The 14708-nt window shown below is 40.0% G+C and overlaps 2 protein-coding genes across 2 annotated transcripts in view; both read left to right on the top strand.

Annotated features, from left to right (window-relative positions):
- The first annotated feature begins 2671 nt into the window (after positions 1–2671).
- Positions 2672–4674, top strand: ucn3l (urocortin 3, like). The gene is made up of 2 exons (XM_020599607.1): positions 2672–2848; positions 3169–4674. Exon 2 carries the CDS (start codon positions 3179–3181, stop codon positions 3638–3640), a length of 462 nt encoding a protein of 153 aa, XP_020455263.1. The 5' UTR covers positions 2672–2848; positions 3169–3178; the 3' UTR covers positions 3641–4674.
- Positions 4675–6759: 2085 nt separating this feature from the next.
- The window catches only part of copg2 (COPI coat complex subunit gamma 2), a 9636-nt gene continuing 1687 nt past the window's right edge, over positions 6760–14708 (top strand). Inside the window, exons 1-23 of the mRNA XM_020599555.1 lie at positions 6760–6898; positions 7424–7476; positions 7627–7707; positions 7814–7885; positions 8009–8088; positions 8383–8458; positions 8625–8717; positions 8829–8915; positions 10092–10249; positions 10393–10526; positions 10744–10811; positions 11068–11256; positions 11700–11795; positions 11898–12141; positions 12360–12435; positions 12637–12740; positions 12908–13033; positions 13135–13203; positions 13374–13555; positions 13643–13772; positions 13940–14037; positions 14209–14347; positions 14488–14586. Coding sequence (XP_020455211.1) covers positions 6862–6898; positions 7424–7476; positions 7627–7707; positions 7814–7885; positions 8009–8088; positions 8383–8458; positions 8625–8717; positions 8829–8915; positions 10092–10249; positions 10393–10526; positions 10744–10811; positions 11068–11256; positions 11700–11795; positions 11898–12141; positions 12360–12435; positions 12637–12740; positions 12908–13033; positions 13135–13203; positions 13374–13555; positions 13643–13772; positions 13940–14037; positions 14209–14347; positions 14488–14586 — 2491 coding nt within the window. The 5' untranslated portion in view covers positions 6760–6861. The remainder of the gene's footprint in view (positions 6899–7423; positions 7477–7626; positions 7708–7813; positions 7886–8008; positions 8089–8382; positions 8459–8624; positions 8718–8828; positions 8916–10091; positions 10250–10392; positions 10527–10743; positions 10812–11067; positions 11257–11699; positions 11796–11897; positions 12142–12359; positions 12436–12636; positions 12741–12907; positions 13034–13134; positions 13204–13373; positions 13556–13642; positions 13773–13939; positions 14038–14208; positions 14348–14487; positions 14587–14708) is intronic.

The following is a 14708-nucleotide window of genomic DNA, read 5'->3' as shown; positions in this document are numbered from 1 at the left end:
TTTTTTTTTTTGTTGGCACTGTGACGTGAGAGATTACACGACAACTTATATTACCAGCTTTTAAGTGATTGACATAATACTTTTTTAGTTGGGGCTGAATACTCATAACATTTGCAATTATAATTTAGCATCTACAGTGTAACATGCTGCAACAGTCAATTCCTCAAAAGGCTCCTTGGAGAAAAAAAAACCCATTTAAGGCAGAATTTTCATTCACCTCAAAGTTACATATGAGTCTTTCATCAATAAGCTTCCAATTGATTCCTTTCTATTAGTTATGATTCTGCTCTGTAATCTACACCTGCTTGTTAAGGTGCTTCAGAGATCTGAAAGATATGATTACACAGTCTACAGTGATGGGCTGTTCTGCAAAACCCCTTGCCAACCTTAGACAGGCCCACACTGCAAAAAACGTAACACTTTTTAAGCTTTCAAATCATCTGTAGAAACTCAACAACTATTGGATGGACTGGCATGAACATTGGTAAAAATATTCATAGTCAGAGGTGGAAAATAACTAAGTGCATTTACTCAAGTACTGTACCTTTTGAGATTGGTATGGAGTATTTTAATTTTCTGCGACTTCATACTTTGACTTCATTACATTTTAGTAGCAAATATTGTACTTTTACTTCTCTACATTTATTAGATATTTAAGTTACTTCTTTGGGAAAGTCACAAGCTTCCCAGCAGTTCTTCAAATTAGCACCACCATTACCAGCTAGTCCATTACCAGCTGCAACATTAAATGTGATAATATGAAATAACAGAATGCGAAATGTGCCATTCAGTATAATGTATATTTTTACTTTTGGTACTTCATGCTAATACCTTTGTACTTTTACTTAAGTAACATTTTGAACTGCAGGACCTTTTACTTGTAACAGAGTATTTTTAAACTCTGGTACTGTTACATGTACTTAAGTAAAGAATCTAAGTACTAACTCCTAATGATTCTGGTGATCCTCTGACTTTCCCACTAGAGCTAGCAGCAGGTCAAAGTTTTCACTTGTCCTGGGAAATGTGTCAACATGTGCTGGAATAATTGCTTGAAAATGCAGTACAGAGATTTGTAATACCCAGAGAATGATTCCTGAGATCTTTGGTGACCCTCTAACGTTTCCTATATTGCAGCATGAGATTCATATTTGCAGTTTAAAGAGAATGTCTTAACTCTTCAGTGGATTGCTATGAAACTTGTTACAGACACCCATGTCTCTTGGGATTAATAAAAAAATGTAGGTGAGCCCTTAAATTTTTATCTAATGCTGTCATCAGGTCAGAATTTTAATTCATCCAATATTGGTTTATGACCAAATATCAGCAAACTAATGCAACTCAGATTTAGCTCTACTCTGTGTTCAGCGCTAATTAGCAAATAGCATGCATGTTAGCATATTTTCATTGTCATTGTGAGCATGTTAGCATGCTGATGTTAGCATTTAGCTCAAGTGTATGCTAAATGGTCTCAGAGCACATCGCACAGCTGAAGACTCTTAGTCTTGCTTGGTTAAAAAATAGGTCTACGTATAAATCAGATGATATATATTTCCAAACCAAATAACTGTGAGTTTTCTTAAAACTTGTTTTCATATCTCAAGTGTTCCTCATCATCAGCATCACCCTTATCCAAACCACTTCTGTCCAGTGAGAGAAGTGAGGATAAAAGGAGAACATGTGAAGAAACCAACTTTCTAATTTTGTGTTCAAGTAGGACTCCAGTGCTCACAGTAAGAAGTTGATTGACACAATGTGGTCATGTCTTTTACCATTTACCCTCCATTTGTCTTCACAAACACCCACCAATGAATTACACAGTATAGGGGCATTTATTAAGTTATATTTGCCTTTGGTTAAATAAAATATAGCTTAAATTACTTTGAATCTATTGTGTTTTCCTTCTTTGTTTAGCTTTATTATTGCAGAGTTGTTGTCTTGCCATTTGTATTTTTTATAATGTGAAATTAAATAAAAATCCTGGGATTCCAAAGCTTAATGGCTTATAAAATATTCATAAAACAATGCTTTGTTATCCCAACCTATAAACACACAATATAGCCCACCTCATTAGAAGGTGGTAAAACATTTTCATTATCAATTAATGTGCCAGTTATTTGTTCAGCTGAAAACATTAAATGCCAAATTATTCCTAGGTAAACAGATAAGTAAAGTGGCATTAAACTATGCAACTTCAGTGTCTTAGACAGTATGTGACTTTGGTATGATGCTGTATAAAATAAAGAGCGGCTTTCTTCTTTAGACTTAAATTTGCTTAGAGTTTAACACAGTGTTGCAAAACTTTTGTCCATGGTCCTGAACGGGAGCTGTCCATGGTTCTGAAGGGAAGCTGTCCATGGTTCTGAACAAGCAATCTTACAGACCAGCCCTGTAACGTGTCTGGCAGCTGTAGCCGTTCTAAAAATGATCATGTGAAGGGAAAGACACTGTAGTTGCATAATAAAACACACTAAAAACGGGCTGCATCAAAGTTTTTCCTTTGTGTGTGGTCGTGAAGAGGTCACGTGTCAACTTTTTTTTGTTGCCGCTACATCACTGCATCACAACCAATGGGGTATTTTATAGCAAACCAATTTGTCAACGGAATGACGTTGTTGCTGGCGTAGTTGCAGTTTGATGGCTCCTACTAAATGAATGCAGTGGGAATGGACGAGACACACTGCTGGTCAGACAGCGCGCACTGCTGACCTCCACGCACACCACTAGTTTAGGAGGATTTCTTATAAAGATTTTACTCCTGAGGCTGACTGTCTGTTTGAGTTTTCTTTGTAAGGATACGTGTTAGTTGACCTCACCAACTGTACTTTCATTATACAATAGGACACGTGTGGTAAGTTTTATGAAAACGGCATGTTTCATTCATTAAACTTTCTTGCGTAAAAACTTTGACGTGTTTCTGATGACACGAGCTAAACTTGCTCTGAACTATGGAACTTAAAATCTTAAAGCTCTACAATTCTGTTTTTAACAAGAGAATACAGATATGATGTGAAGGAGACGATTTCGCTCGTTTTTAACGAGAAACCTGTTTGACTGACTTCCTCTGTCTTGTTAAGATGGGCATTGTTAAAGGCTAGGGGAAGAAGAACAACTAAACAGCATGAAGTAAACATTCTTTTCTCTCTCCTTCTTTACTGGTGTCGGTCCCAGAGGACACAGCATGCTGTCGTCCCTGAAGACCCTGTTGCTGCTCTCGGTTCTGTGCACACCGACCTCCAGTCTGTGCCTCCGCCTCTACCAGACCCGCTCAGACTTCCTCTGCGACGACCAGGTGGCAGTCGGGGTCCGAAGCGAGCTGGGCTATTCCTCCGTGGACGGCTTGGGGTCCCAACTTCAATCCGCGGAGTATCTCACCTCCTCTTCCACTTCTGCTTCTGCGGAGTCCAGCCGATTAAAAAGGACTTCAAGTCCCACAAACTACCGCTTCACGAGCCGGACGAAGCTCAGAGGGCAAATGCTCCGTAACAGCAGCAAAGGGGACCGGAGGAGCAGGCTGACCCTGTCCCTGGACGTCCCGACCAACATCATGAACGTCCTTTTTGATGTAGCCAAGGCCAAAAACATGCGAGCCAAAGCGGCTGAGAACGCACGTCTCCTGGCGCAAATTGGACGGAGAAAGTGAACATGTTGGACAATTTTCATTTCACAAGCAGCCATGACCAGCGTTGGCCTCGTAATTCAAATGTAATGAATTATTTCGTATTCGCTTGTAAGGTAATGACTTTGAGTTGTTTCTCCAGGGGAACATTTCATTTTAAATACCCAGTCTTATTACAGGTGAAAGAAGCATACTGCAATAATATAATAGCTCTCATATGAAATGGTATTGAAGTTAAGGCTTATATCTTTTTTTAACTAATCAAAACACTGGGAAAATGTTCTTTACAGAAAATAAACAATGTGAACTAATGAAAAGTTCTGGTTAAAAGTTGGATGATGATTCCTAATTTCTGGTTTGGGCTCAGCTTCAAGCTCACAAATGATACAACTTTTAGCTGACTACATCACAAAATGTCAAATTCACAAAGTTATCTGAAATTCTCTTCTAAAGTTCAATAATTTATTTGTTTCTTTTGCCGTATCAGACATTTTGTAGCCACCGTGTCACTATCTTGAATCAAGACAACAGAGCAATAAAGCAATAAGGACAAAATCAATGTTATTTTCAAGATGAACATGGGTTGCCTTAAGGCTTTGAGCCCTTAGATGATCTTTTCCAGTAAAATGAATGTTTAATGTAGTTAGTTTGCCCCAGAGTCATGAAAATTAAAACCTTGGACAAAACTAGAAGAACAAAGCAGAATTATTTGTATTTTAGTAAAAGACAAATGAAATGTTTTGTAGTTCTGTTGCATAATCATAATACTATAGTTTCAAAGTAAAATTTGTTTCATAAGGATGTTTTAATTTTCATTTTCCAATTTATTTCACCAATTTTTTAAAGGGAGTTTTGTCGTTCTCCAGTTTTCATTGAAGCCTATAATGATTTCAGATTGTTGTGCAAAACATAAACAGTGACACAAACACAACACTGAACTACTGTACAAATCAACTGCAAGATCATGAAATACAGTCAAATGCTAATGCATGAGAATATATGTGTTCCTCAAATGTCTGTTATTTTTATACTCAAAATAAAGGATTATTTTTCCTCAAATAAAGCAAATGTAAGTACATAAATTTGCCTCCAGAATATTTTGAATAATAACCATTATTTATTCCTGTATACTAATTTACCCACAAGGTCTGAGTTATACACTGGCATCAAAGATCTTTTTTGTCTCACTGTGTATGTCTGCCACTAACTAGCAAATAATTGTATAGAAAAGTATAGTTAACGAAAAAAAGTAACAATATTGGCAGAACAGTTCGCCTGCCACGTCTCAGGACACAGATGATTGTCGACACCTTGTGGTGACTCTGGGAAGGTACACCCCGGGTGGTAAATCAGATCCTCCTGTGCAGCCCACAGGTTTCTCTTCTAAGCATATAAAATGAGCATGCCCTTATTTTTCATTCATCCAGTTTGGCTGTTGTTTCGAGTAAATTTGAATATTTGTCTGGACACTGTTATACTGGACTCATTCCAGCCATTTTGGTCTTTCTGATACTTTTCCATGTCCTCCAAAGCAAACAGGCAAAGTGGGCACCCACTTTTAATGTCTGGGATCCAAAAGTTCCAGGTTCACTTTGTCAGTTAAGTTACTTCCAAATTCCCCCACCCCCACTTTGGAGTGGTCCTATTCCTTCCTTCAAGCTCGGGCTTGATTTCTGATACCAGGCTTCCTGTCTGGTATGGTAGACCCCTGCCTCTATTGATCTTGTACTTAGAGCCTGTTCCTGTGCTGCCAGGATTAGTGCCTCTGTGCTGTCTGTCAGTCCAGCTTTGTCCAGCCACTGGTAGGATTTTTCACTATCACCCACTTCTTCTATCTGACAGTGGTACATACCATGCAGGGGTTTGTCCTTCCATGAGGGTTCCTGCTCATATGAAAGAAATAATGTACAGGCCTGGGCCTTGTCGGACTTTATCTGTCCTGCGTGTTCTTTTATGAAGAATAATCGGAGTCAAATGTCACCTTTCAAACATTTATTATCATAACTGAATGGACCATCGAATAAAGCAATTTACAGAGCTCTGGGTTCCATTTATTTGAAGCCCTACCAAACAACAACAAAACCGTTCAGTCTGCCTTCAGAGCAGTTGAAGCCTGTCCTCCTAAACTCAATTAATTTTATACAATTCGAATGTGCAATTGGGGTTGGTCTGGTCCTCTCGTGCTGTTCCATTGGTCCATCTATCCATCCGTCCTCCTCCTGTGTCCTTTCTGCTCCAATGGGAAAATGCAGCTTCCTAAAGAGGGAGGAAATTCTACTCTGTCTAAAGTCCTACACGCTCACTTCTTTCTTTGTTACTAACTACACTATATGAGACATGGCTTTCCATTTGGCTAATTAAACTGTCTTGCCTGTGTGTGTGTGTGTATGTATATGGTCCTGCCTTTGAAGTTATCTCCTCTTCCTGGCTTCTAGGTCTAACCTCTGTTTATTACTCTTGGTGTCCCAGTAACCCCAAATTTCCCTGATTTCTTCAGCCAGGTGGAGATAATAAAGTATCTGTGGACCCTCCTTGTCAAAGCTGTAAACCTAATAAAACTTAGTGTTGTAGTGAACAAGTCCCTTTGATGTTAAACAGTGCCCCAGTTGGCTAACACAGTAAATACTGACCAGGAATTCAATGAACACATAAAATGATATACTCAACTAATTATGTAAACATAACTGTGACATATACAGTACGTAGGTAAACTTATGTGTGCTATAAACTGAATCTTAATTATTTGTTTTCTTAATATGATAGAATAATCATACGCAAACAAAGTAAACACACAGGTTAACTAATCAACAAACATAGTGTCAATCTTTTACTAATTAAGTTATTAATTCAATCAAATGTTAGAATCAACCTTAAAGTATGACTTTGTTAATAATTTTTCCCAACAGCCTCTATATGTTGTTGGAAAACGTTCATTTCAACTTTGTATACTTTTCATTTAATTTTATTTGGCCTAAGGAACACCAAAACCGATCTGTAGGTACCCTTTTTAGTTCACTTTGAATAATGGCAAAAATATTGTGTAATAAACTGCGCTTTGTAATAATCTAACATAGACATCAGCGCCCCCTGTTGGCCATAAGGAGCTCTGCGTGTGTCGTATGTTCCGTCGACGTGGACCTTCCGACAGGAAGAGAGTTTTCAGTTTGGCTACGTGGAAGTAGCTTTTCTGAGGAGCGAGGCTGAGAGCATCTTTTGCCCTCATCCATTAGCGTCATTCCGACAACATGATTAAAAAGTTTGATAAGAAGGACGAGGAGTCTGGTAAGGTTTAAGAATTATTACGTTAAATAGTGAAAATGTTTTAATTACCCAAGTTGTGTCTGGACTGACAAGATGTTAATCGCTTTAGTGCTAGCCTGTTAGCGTCTTGTTAGCCGACTAGCCAAGGTTAACGCTACCTGTCAGAATAAAGTAACCTGCTAATTTATGATATTCTAGTTGTTGTAAAGGCCAGGTGTGAACTGATTGACTTAAATTTGTAACTGGTGTTTTCTTTTGACACAAAACACCAACACTAGTCCTTTAATGTTTAAGCGTATTACTCATATTAGCATTGCAAGCTAGGCATTGTCACTTGCATATTGTCATCATAGTTTTGCTTGGTAGTAGACGTGCCTTCTCTGAAGGTGAGCAGGAAATATAAACGGATTAACCTTAATGAAGGTGTGCTCCAATTTAACGATCTGTGTGCATGTGTTTTAGTTGTTGAGCCATTCGTATGTGTAACATTAGCATATGCTACGTTCAATTGCTGTGCACGTCTGATCCTACTGTTTTGACATTTAGGAAGTGGGTCGAACCCTTTCCAAAACCTGGAGAAGAGTGCCGTGTTGCAGGAGGTAAAACTGGCATTAAAATTTGCTTACATTTTGCACATATGAGACAGAAGTTAGAATAACTTGACTTGACTTGACTTGGCTCTTGAATAAATCATATACGATATTAGAAAAATCCCTGAAATTAGCTAAGGTGACGCTTCTTGTTGGCAGGCACGCATCTTCAATGAGACTCCTATCAATCCCAGAAGATGTCTCCACATTCTCACCAAGATTATCTACCTTCTCAACCAGGTACAAAGTCAAAAATACAAAGATATGGTTATTCATTTGAATGTGTTGAGTTAGTGTCTGTCCACCCATCTAAACATCTTGCCTCTTATTCCCCATGTTTATATAGGGAGAACATTTTGGGACCACAGAGGCAACAGAGGCTTTCTTTGCAATGACCAGACTCTTTCAGTCCAATGATGTAAGATATCATTAGTTTGTTTAAACATTTAAACTCCGTCTTAGGTCGAGCAGGATAGTATCAGTCTGTTCTGTATGTATGCAGTGTTAAAATTTAAATATGCTCTTATACTGTCCTCCTCAGCAAACCCTGAGGAGGATGTGCTACCTGACCATTAAAGAGATGGCCAACATCTCTGAGGATGTCATCATTGTCACTAGCAGGTTTGTATCAAGATGTCAAATGGCTTTGAGTATTGCCTGTTTGCAAACATTGATATCTCACGCAGGAGGAGTCTTCTTGGCAGAAACAGTTTGCTCACATTCTCTTAACATCTGTTATTTGAATGCAACTATTATGATCCAGTAACACCAGGGTTCATGATGTAACATGTAGCTATTCAAAAATTAGATGGTTCTAATGTTGTTGAAATCTGATGACAAGAGCAACTTTTTTGTGAATATTTTGCAAATCATTTTCTTATTGAGCTTAGTTATTTCTTACATGGTATTTTACAGCCTGACCAAGGACATGACTGGGAAGGAAGATGTTTACCGAGGACCTGCTATCAGAGCCCTCTGCAGGATTACAGATGTGAGTTTTGTTTCCTTCCTCTTACCTCTTGTTTGCTTTGCCATCACATCCAAAAACATTCTATATATTAAAGTATATTAACTTAATGCACTCTAATTAAGAAAATGCATCATAATTCATAAAAAATGCTGTATCTTTTGTTACACTTTCCCTGTCTTCCCCACAGACCACCATGCTGCAGGCCATTGAGAGGTACATGAAGCAGGCTATTGTTGATAAAGTTCCCAGTGTGTCCAGTTCAGCTCTGGTCTCCTCACTGGTAAGGCATGACGCACACTAATCCACTGCAAATCCAGAAAATGTAATTTATTAGGACAAACTTTGATAAGCATTGGCTGTGGGTGATGTTCTTCTGTTTTTGTGCTGTTAGCACATGGTGAAGATAAGCTATGATGTGGTGAAGCGCTGGGTGAATGAAGCCCAGGAGGCGGCTTCCAGTGACAACATTATGGTCCAGGTGGGTAGTGCAGACATGCATACAGACTTGGAAATTCATAATCATGTCATTGTGAACCAGTAATTGCGTGTGTAGACAACCATGAATTTAAAGTGTTTGTGGCATGTTCATTTCTAGCCATTTAATTTTTAATCTTGAGTACCTCTAGGTTGGCTTTGCACACATCATAACTCCAGATAGTCTGTAATTATTGCATAATGATAAACCCCAATATCACAAGGAGAGCCTCCTCCTGTTGCTGGTCAGGAAGCTACAACAATGCATAAACAAAATAACTTTGACAAATAAGATGACAATGACAATACCTCAAGTCCTACCAGACGTGTTCGAGCCATAATATGAAGGCGACAACACAGCAAACTGTAATGACATTAATTAATTTGAATTTCTCCATAGGTAGGTAAACAATAGTATATGTACCGATGAAAAGAGATGTGTAACACTCTAAACAAAGCGAGTAATTAGAAACCCCATATTTTAACTTCGCCAGCCTTACAACAGTTCTGTCTACACAAACAACACATTAACAGGCATGCAGCGTGTGTGTGTGTGTTTTTTTTTTAAACTTCCCATTTAGTCCCACTGAGTAGTGGAAACATCACTCCCTTTCAGGTAGCTCCAAGGTCGGGTAAATCCAACCGGTGATCGCTGCGTCTTCCCTTACAAACCCCTCAAGTTACAGGCAACCACATTCCCAAAATAGTGAATGTGAGTGAACATGTCGAAGTGTCCTTGAGCAAGACACTGAACCCCCAGTTGCTCCCGGTGGTAACACCAGTGTGTGAATGTGTGAGCATTTGTGAGTACGAATGGGTGAATGGCCGAGTAATGTGAAAGCGCTTTGGGTGTGCTGTAAAGTATAGAAAGGCGCTATACAAGTATAAAACCATTTGCCATTACCATTTACCCTAGTTGGAAAAAGGTTTCGTCAGCAAGAATTGTATAAACTGAGTTGCTTCTACATAGAAGTGCAATAACATAGGTACACCTCATTTTTGAGCTTTGTCATGCTTAAGATGATAATTCATCATTGTAACATTGTAGATAGGTCAGAAAACAGAAAAAGCATGCCATTGGCTCTTTAACATGTCAGTGGAGTTCAAATCAAGCCAAACTGGTAAGAGCTGTTTTTGCCTGTGCTCAATTTTAAAACTGTTTGTATGTCATGTCCTCCAGTACCATGCCCTGGGTCTGTTGTACCACCTCAGAAAGAATGATCGTCTTGCTGTCACCAAGATGCTCAACAAGTTCACTAAGTCTGGTCTCAAGTCTCCTTTTGCCTACTGCATGCTCATCCGGATCGCCAGCAAACTGCTGGACGAGACAGAGGGAGGGTGAGTAGACTCACACAGGGACATCTAGGTACTTGCATAGCACAGCTGATTCTCTAGCAATACATTTGTTGTCATCTCTGGTATCTGAATGGAACTAAACTCATGTAACATGTTAATGGCATGTTGTATCTTCATGTTTACAGTCATGACAGCCCCTTGTTTGACTTTATTGAGAGCTGCCTGAGGAACAAGAATGAGATGGTGGTGTATGAGGCTGCTTCTGCCATTGTCCATATGCCCAACTGTACTGCCAGGGAGCTGGCACCTGCTGTGTCAGGTGAGTTGTGCATCCACATCTCATTGATGCTGTTGCTACATTTTGCTATGTGTCTGTACTGTTGATTCATAGTATAACTGTTTAATTATGTGATTAATTTTGGCAACAGTAGAAATGTTGTTCTGAGACGTGATGTTTGAATGATATAAAATGAGATATTCTTCTTATATAATGTGCTTATGGGTCTAATCAAATAAATATTTGTCTTCTCCTGCAGTGCTGCAGCTCTTCTGTAGTTCTCCTAAAGCTGCTTTGAGATATGCTGCAGTCAGGACCCTCAACAAGGTACAGCTTCCTCCTCTGTATGGTGTGGTCAGTGATGTATCAGCACACAGCACTTGCATTTGTCAAAAAAGATATCATGCAGAGTTATTCAGAAGTTCTTTATTATTTCCCATACTTAAGGCATGAGTGAAAGTGCTTTGCAGTACTTTTATTTTTTTATCTTTCTTAACAGCACATCATTTATATTTCAAAATAAAGTAAATGGTGTATAGTAATGCTGTATGAACTAAACTGACATTTCCTTTGTGTCCACCAGGTGGCTATGAAGCATCCGTCAGCCGTCACTGCTTGTAACCTGGACCTGGAGAACCTGATCACTGACTCGAACCGCAGCATTGCCACACTGGCCATCACCACTCTGCTCAAGACTGGCAGTGAGAGCAGTGTGGACAGACTGATGAAGCAGATCTCATCATTTGTTTCTGAGATCTCGGATGAGTTCAAGGTCAGACATTTTTGTTTCAGTTGAGTTTTAGGCTGTATTTAATGACAAAGTAGAATAAAATCCATACACACCAGGTGGGCAGCTGCTATCGGGAATAGAATGATCCCATTTTACACTGTTGAAATATCCTCAGTTTTTATTTATAAGCAACTTCTCATACGTTAAATCAGGAAATGAAGACTAGGCTGACATTTAAGTTGTAAATGTCCTATGCCTTAATGTTTTTTTCCACTGTCATTCAATATTTGTTGAAGGCAACAATGTGGACAGGATGAGCTTTTTTTTTTCTTTTTTGTTTTTAATTCTCTGGATTCAGCTTCTATGGCCACAGAAGATTAAAATCTAAAATGATATTTCCTAATTGATCCTCTTTTCAAAAATCCTGTTATTTTTGTGCTGTTATCTTTTGTCACAAATCTGTCCCTGATGCTTGTTTATTCCAGGTGGTGGTGGTGCAGGCCATCAGCGCTCTCTGTCAGAAATATCCCAGGAAGCACAGCGTCATGATGAACTTCTTGTCCAACATGCTCAGAGATGATGCAAGTTGTTGCTTCATGCTTTGGTTTTTGCTTTAGCATGATCGATACAGAAAAGTTGCTAGTGCACAAGACTCACAGCGACCATCTCTCCTCTCCCTGCAGGGCGGGTTTGAATACAAGCGGGCCATCGTGGACTGCATCATCAGTATCATTGAGGAGAACCCAGAGAGCAAAGAGACTGGCTTGGCCCACCTCTGTGAGTTCATTGAGGACTGCGAGCACACAGTGTTAGCCACAAAAATCCTGCACCTGCTCGGCAAAGAGGGCCCACGCACCCCCCAGCCATCCAAGTACATCCGCTTCATCTTTAACAGAGTGGTGCTGGAGAGTGAGGCTGTTCGTGCAGGTGAGACTGAATGCAACAGTGTAGTATAGCATTGAATTTTTGGTAATTTCACATGTGATCAGACTCCAGAGGCTGACCTTAAATATCAAAGCCAAGTGCCTACATCAGTGCTACTCTTAATTCAGCAGGGCATTAGTTACATGACATGCAGTTTGATTCATATTCACACTATTGTCATGGCATTTTGTAAGCACTGTGGTTTCTTTTTCCACTCTCAGCTGCAGTCAGTGCTTTGGCTAAATTTGGAGCTCAGAATGATGACCTCCTCCCGAGCGTCCTGGTTCTCATGCAGAGGTACTAACTGTCATTACTTTGCTTGTTTCTTGTGTAACACTGCATCACCACATTTCATCTGTCTATGCAAAACACTGAAAGGACACTGGTTAAATTATTGGTAATATTGGTGAGACTTGTAATGTAACATAGACCCTACACTACACATTTGTGTCACAATGTCTATGTGATGTAGTTTGACTTTAACTTGTGCTCTCACAGGTGTATGATGGACAGTGATGATGAGGTGCGAGACAGAGCTACATTCTACATGAATGTGCTACAGCAGAAGCAGAAGGCTTTGAATGCTGCCTATATCTTCAATGGTAAAGACGCACACTGCTCCATTCTGTGTTTAACAGTCAGGAGCTTTGGCTGGAAGAATTTTCCAGTGTTACATGTGAAGGTGCCTTGCTTGGGCTCCTGTCAGGCAGCTCATAGGGCAAACACTTAACAAGTTAAGTGTTGAGCCTCTTCTGCATGTTGCTCTCAGGTCTGTCTGTTTCGATCCCGGGCCTGGAGAAGTCTCTCCACCAGTACACTTTGGAGCCCTCAGAGAAAGCCTTCGACATGAAGACTGTCCCCCTGGCTACCACTTCTATTACAGAACAGAAAACAGGTACAACCACATAGCTATTTACTGCTCTACACTAACCTGCACAGAGTTCCTCTTGATCTTCATACTCAGCTGAGAAACTGTCATGTTTTATTTCCTCCTAGAAATCTCCCCTGTTGCTACCAGCAAATTGCCAGAAAGGTTGGCCCCATCACGCCAGGACATTTATCAGGGTATGACATGAACACAGTGTGCTTTATGGGGTTCAAAACATAGATGATGCAATTAGACACTGATATTTGCCTTCTGATGCAATACATGGGTCTGACTGGACATCTTGAATGAAATGTGTTTTGTCTTCCTGTTTTTGTATTAATCTTTCTGCTTTTCGTCCCTCTGACAGAGCAACTGGCATCCATCCCAGAGTTCCAGGGTCTCGGCCCACTCTTCAAGTCTTCTGAGCCAGTCCAGCTGACAGAGGCTGAGACAGAATACGTGGTGCGCTGCATCAAACACACCTTCACTAGACACATGGTGTTCCAGTTCGACTGCACAAACACTCTGAATGACCAGCTTCTGCAGAAGGTACCAGCTGGAAGGAGATTTCTATTGGGGGATTTTTTCATGATCATTTTTGTTTTATTAACTTGGAGTTTTGTGGTTCTTTGTCAGGTGGTAGTACAAATGGAACCATCAGAGGCCTATGAGGTGATACACTACATCCCTGCCCCCAGCCTCCCCTACAGTCAGCCTGGTTCTTGTTACACTCTGGTCCGGTTGCCTGATGATGACCCCACCGCTGGTAGGAACACTGGGACATTACAGGGCTTATTGGGACTCTTAACAGTGACGGCAGGATATGAATGCCATTTAGAGCACAAACAAGTTATTCAGTCATACAGCAGCCCAAAGGTGCAAGCCTAGCTAAAGACTAAAGAAAGTTTTGAAATATGTCCCGTCTGTCCACAGTGTCTTGTACCTTTAGCTGTACTATGAAGTACCTGGTCAAAGACTGTGACCCCAACACAGGAGAGCCAGACGAGGATGGGTATGACGACGAGTATGTGGTATGTGATCATAGTTATCTGCACACTATCAAAATGTTACCACAGATGACAGTCTTAAGTGTTTTCAGCAGTTATGTCATTCTGTCTTTTGTTTTTGTACCCTTTTCTTCCATCTCTCACCATTGGACCTTCTGTCCACATGTTATCTTTCCTTGCTCTGTGCATCATTAGTTGGAGGACCTGGAGGTGACTGTTGCCGACCACATACAGAAGGTTTTGAAACCAAACTTTGGAGCAGCGTGGGAGGAAGTGGGAGATGAATTTGAGAAGGAAGAGACCTTTGCCCTGGCATCTGTACGAACTCTAGAGGGTAGGCAGAGTTAAAAAAAAAGATTTATTTGAAAATAGAAGCAAGTTTTAATTTTAACATGGTATTTCTTGGATTTTATGTATGCAGTCCCTAAATGCATCATATCATAGAGCATCATTATCTGTGGCTTTCATGTACAGAGGCTGTGGGTAACATCATCAGCTTCCTGGGAATGCAGCCGTGCGAACGCTCAGACAAAGTTCCAGAAAACAAGAACTCGCACGTCCTCTTCCTCGCTGGTGAGTGTTTTTTTTTTATTTTTTTATTTATATATATGTGTGTGTGTGTGTGTATATGTATATATATGTGTGTGTGTGTGTGTATATGTATATATATGTGTGTGTGTGTGTGTATATGTATA

Source organism: Monopterus albus, unplaced genomic scaffold (genome assembly GCF_001952655.1).
Source record: "Monopterus albus unplaced genomic scaffold, M_albus_1.0 scaffold41.1, whole genome shotgun sequence".
Classification (NCBI taxonomy): domain Eukaryota; kingdom Metazoa; phylum Chordata; class Actinopteri; order Synbranchiformes; family Synbranchidae; genus Monopterus; species Monopterus albus.
Note: the sequence above shows the minus strand (reverse complement) of the source record. Positions and strands in the feature narration are given on the sequence as shown.